Below are 5,225 nucleotides of genomic sequence, written 5' to 3'. Positions count from 1 at the left end.
ATAACAACGTCACTGAACGAAAAAAACTGAACGATACTTGACATGGCGAGAAGCATGCTAAAGGCCAAAGGTATGCCAAATTGTTTTTGGGGTGAAGCTGTCTCATGCACTGTATACTTGTTGAATAGGTCACCAACAAAGCGCGTTGATAATCTTACTCTTGAAGATGCGTGGATTGGTTATAAGCCAAGTGTAAGACATCTCAAAGTGTTTGGCTCCATTGCTTATGCTTATATTCCAGCAGAAAGAAGAAAGAAACTTGATGACAGAGGCGAGAAGACAGTTTTTATTGGCTACAAGTCCGGAGGTTAGAAACTCTACAACCCTATTACAAAGAAGGTGGTTGTAAGTAGAGATATTATGTTTGTTGAATAAAAAGCTTGGAATTGGGATTTGGAAGCACAAAACGATTCACGGCATACTCTCCTTGATATTCTTGAAGATGGTGTCCCTGTTGCAATTGAAATAGCACCTACGACCAATGCTCTTGAAGCTCCAACCCCACAAATATCATTAGAAGTTGAAAGACCAAGAAGAAATCACCAACCATCAGTTCTCTTGAGAGATTATGAAGTAAGTCCATATGATGATATTGATGCAGATGGAGATGTAGTACACTTTGCAATGTTTACAGATTGTGAGCCAGTCATGCTTGAAGAGGCTATTCAAGAACCTAAGTGGATAAATGCAATGAAAGAAGAGAAAAAGGAGATTGAGAAGAACGACACATGAGAGATTACTAAAATCCTGCAAGGACATAAAGTAATCGATGTGAAGTGGGTTTTCAAGATAAAGATTAAGGCGAATGGTGAGGTTGAGCGGCATAAAGCAAGATTGGTGGCGAAAGGCTACGAGCAAAGGTCTGGTTATGATTAACAAGAGATATTTTTCCCTGTTGCTAGAATTGTAACTCTTAGACTAATAATTACATTGGCTACACAGAAGAATTGGAATATTTATTAGATGGACGTGAAGTCAGCTTTTCTTAATGGGCCACTTGAAGAAGAAGTTTTTGTGAAGCAACCATTTGGATTTGTGAAGAAAGGGTGCGAGCATAAAGTATACAAGTTGAAGAAAGCCTTGTACGGGCTGAAACAGGCGCTGCGAGCATGGAACAAAAGAATAGATTTTTTTCTTTCGAAGAGTGGATTTTAGAAGCTCCCCTCCAAGCATGACTTATATGTGAAGATAAACAACTCTGGTGATATACTACTATTATGACTTTATGTTGATGACTTGATTTTTTCGGGCAATAACATTAGTATGATTGGAGAGTTTAAGAAGTTGATGATGCATGAATTTAAAATGACAGATCTTGGCTTGATGTCTTATTTTCTCGGTATTGAAGTGGTTTAAGGCGATGATGGGATTTTCATATGTCAAAAGAGGTACTGTGCAGAGTTGTTGAAGAGGTTTCAGATGTTTGATTGCAATCCAGCTAGAATTCCTTTGGAGGTTGGTACTAAATTATCTCGAGAAGGTGATGTTGCACAAATTGCTCCTATTTATTTCAAGCAAATTATTAGGAGTTTGAGATATCTCACATGTACAAGGCCAGATATAGCCTATGGAGTTGGTCTAATCAATAGATATTTGGAGGCCCCTCGCCAATCTCATCTACAAGTTGTAAAGAGAATTATGCGGTACCTAAATGAGACTTATGATCATGGTTTATTTAATTCTTCATCTAATAATTGTGATGTTGTAGGCTATTTTGATAGTGATTGGAGTGGAGATCATGATGATCGTAAAAGTACTTCTAGCTATATTTTTAATTTTGGCTCCGACATAGTTTCATGGTCATTGAAGAAGCAGTCTATTGTTGCACACTCAACTTGTGAAGCAGAGTATGTAGCAGCAGTGTTGAGTGCTTGTCAAGTAATTTAGTTGCGTAATGTGCTAAGTCAAATTCATATTCATGTTAAAGGTCCTACAAATATTTAAGTTGACGACAAGTCCGTAATTGATTTGGTGAAAAATCTAGTCACTCACTGAAGGAGCAAACATATTCATACTCGTTACCATTTACTACGAAACAATATTGAGAAGAATGAGATCGTGTTGGTTTATTGTAAGTCTAAAGATCAATTTGCGGACATCCTTACGAAACCTTTGAAGTTTGAAGCGTTTATCAAGTTGAAGTGCATGATGAGAATAAAGACTTTAAAAAATTAGGATTAATGGGGGATGCTGAAGTTAATCCTTATTCTAAAATTATTTGAGTTTATTATCTATAGAAATTCGCCTCTTTTATAAGAGTTTGTTTTATTAGGAATTAGTTCATATTATTTATCTATAGGCTTTGAGTAGTTTGGCTTTAGAGTTCTTATTATATTAGAACTCTTGATAGATGAATTTTGTAAGCCTTTAAATAGGCATCCATGCATCTTTGTAAAAAAAAAAAGAAAAATGGGTGTGTCTTTTATAAGAGTTTGTTTTATTAGGAATTAGTTCATATTATTTATCTATAGGCTTTGAGTAGTTTGGCTTTAGAGTTCATATCATATTAGAACTCTTGATAGATGAATTTTGTAAGCCTTTAAATAGGCATCCATGCATCTTTGTAAAAAAAAAAAGAAAAATGGGTGTTAGTAGATGATCCAACAAATTAACTGATCTAAACAAATTCAGGATCAAAACTAGGGTTTCTGAGGGGGAATCTTGCCGTAGAGGAGAGCAGAGAGAGGAGAATCAGCTTCAGCCATGGAATGAGCTTCAGATGGCTAAGAGGCTTCGATTATCTCCTTCAAATTCTCAAGATCTCAAAGCAAGATAAGTGGAGAGAGATCGAAGCTGAATTGGATCGGTCCCCTTTTTATAGAGAGGCCCGGAGGCTGGAAAAGATTTCGAGTTAAATGTTAACTCTCAAGACCTGGCAGCAAGTCTTCCACATCAGTGGTCATTTTTCTTAGTCAGAGTCAAAGAGTTTGTAGAGTTTCTGGCCTCCTGTTATTCTATCGCGAGAGACATCAAATTCAAAGATTTTTCTACCATCTCCCGTAGGAATTTGAATAGCCATCCTTACTCTTCTCTCGTCATCTCCATCTTTTAGGCCTTAGCTGATAGATATGAAGCAATCAAGGGTTACAACTTTCACAAATATATCAGTAGCTTTTCTCCTCTTTGTGCTTCTCATTTGTTGATAATATTGTGTTAGTAATGGGTTTAGTCCCATATTGGTTATGAGGACAAACCTCACCCTCCTCTACTTATATATATATGTAATTCCGTCTAGATTGAAAACCTAGACGGAAATTTTAAATTAATTAAATATTAGTGTGGGCCCGCCATCCAAGACGGAATTTCTACATACCGTAAGTTTGTAATACAAGCACGTCCTTTTGAAATATGATTTCATATTGTACTTCATGTAAATTGAAATATAATTCAATTTTGTGTGTCCCCGAACAAACTTTGTCTATATGTATATCAGACATGAGAAATATATTGTAAACACAGCAAAATCAATTTGTGCAAAATTTTAACTCCTATATATTCTTACATCCTAGATGGAATTTCCGTCTAGAAAGCAACATAGACGGAAATTCCGTCTAGGATCACTATTCTAGACGAAAAATCCATCCGTTTAGGTGCAACCAGACAGAATTTTAAATTCCATCAAGGTTGACTTCCATCTAGTTAGATTAACTTAGACGGAATCCTGTCTAGGTTGAGTCAACCTAGACGGAAATATCCTGACGGACTTTCCTAGACGGATTTCCGTCTATATTAATCTACCTAGACGAAATTTTGGGCAACCTAGATGTTTTTTCCCGTCTAGATTGGTCGTTTTTCTACTAGTGTGATAAGTTTAAATGATACAACTAGGAGCAAAAAAACTGATATGCCAATACAAGTTATCAAGTTAGAAACATGATATCAAACTTATATTTTATGTTTATCAAATTTATGAATACAATTACTTATGCATTTGTTTTACCATTTCAAGCGACATTCAAATAAATTTCAAAGTCCTTTAAATTTGGTCAAAAAGTCCATTCATAAGGAATTAATGTTACTTTGTCATATATTAATTGTTACCTCACAATCCAATAAGTTACTTGGTTATTTTTTCACACAACAATTAAATAACAAATATAACTTTTCGCTTTCCAGTATTATTAATAATTTCTGACATGTTCCTCTTAATTATTTACCCATCCTCTGTCTAAAATTCATTACAGGCAACGTTATAAGAGTATAACGGGTATCCTTGTCCTATGAAGGGCCTATATATATGACAATAATGCCACTTAATCTTCATCAAGTGAATAATTAAACAGGCACAGAGAAGTCTCATAACATTAGTTGGCATGAGATCAAGTCACGATATTGCGTATAAAAGAATCTCCTCATATGACGAATAATACCTTGATGTTATTTTGTACTTAACATGTTAGTATATATGCTATTGAATGACTCCATTACAGCCTGATTTTGATTACATTTTTCTTTCAATATATATTTCAAGCCTTTGAATTGCAAATCCCATACCCAAGAGGATGATAAGCGATAACTATAGTAATAGTCCTCTCCCCTTTCTTTCTTGTAATACCAATCCTTTGTTTAAATCCTGCGGAACCCACGAAACATTAATCCCGTGAATTTGAAGAGGAATCGAAAGTTAACAAAACCTTGTAATTACTTTCTAATTTCTCATGCATTTCATCAACCAACACCAACCCAACTTAATTAATTAACTCGGCCAAATTGAATGTCTACTTGCATCTCTCTTTCCAATAGCAATCAATCAAGAAACCAAGAAAAATGTGCACTCCTCCTCCTCTTCTCTTAAGCTAGCCATGAAAAAGATTCACATAGGAAGACAATGCAGCGGTGGAGCATTTAATCCAAAAGAAATTAACCGCTACCAGAATATTAATTAGTTAGCTCAAAAATTTGCCCTATATAAACCCTCTTTAGCCTTCTTAATGTGATTGTATACAAACTCATGAAAATGGCTACTTGGTCTCTAGCTTGCGTACTCTTTCTTGTTGCTGTAGTGAATGGCGTCAATAGTGAGCCATTGGTGAAGCAAGGAGAGAATGGTGACGGAGTGAGGAAGCCGGAGTGGTTCTTCGAGTCCGGGCCGGGTTGGAATTGGAATTCCGGCAACGGGTGGAGCTTCGGGCGGTCGTTTACTTTCGGAAACGGAGGCGGTGGAAGCATGCTAAAGGCCAAAGGTATGCCAAATTGTTTTTGGGGTGAAGCTGTCTCATGCACTG

At 36.1% G+C, this 5,225-nt stretch overlaps 1 protein-coding gene across 1 annotated transcript; it reads left to right on the top strand.

The window, feature by feature from the left end:
* On the top strand, positions 806-1,887 carry LOC109837891 (uncharacterized mitochondrial protein AtMg00810-like). Its single transcript, XM_020406273.1, has 2 exons — positions 806-860; positions 1,358-1,887. The coding sequence occupies exons 1-2, from the start codon at positions 806-808 to the stop codon at positions 1,885-1,887; spliced, it is 585 nt and encodes a 194-aa protein (XP_020261862.1).

This window comes from Asparagus officinalis, chromosome 1 (assembly GCF_001876935.1).
Source record: "Asparagus officinalis chromosome 1, Aspof.V1, whole genome shotgun sequence".
NCBI classification, from domain to species: Eukaryota; Viridiplantae; Streptophyta; class Magnoliopsida; order Asparagales; family Asparagaceae; genus Asparagus; species Asparagus officinalis.
The sequence above is the reverse complement of the archived record's forward strand: the minus strand, read 5'-3'. Positions and strand labels throughout refer to the sequence as shown.

Coding starts and splice junctions, on each gene's coding strand:
- LOC109837891 (XM_020406273.1), top strand. CDS start 806: ATGGTGAGGTTGAGCGGCATAAAGCAAGATTGGTGGCGAAAGGCTACG. Junction 861..1,357: donor GCGAAAGGCTACGAGCAAAG/GTCTGGTTATGA, acceptor AAGTGGTTTAAG/GCGATGATGGGATTTTCATA.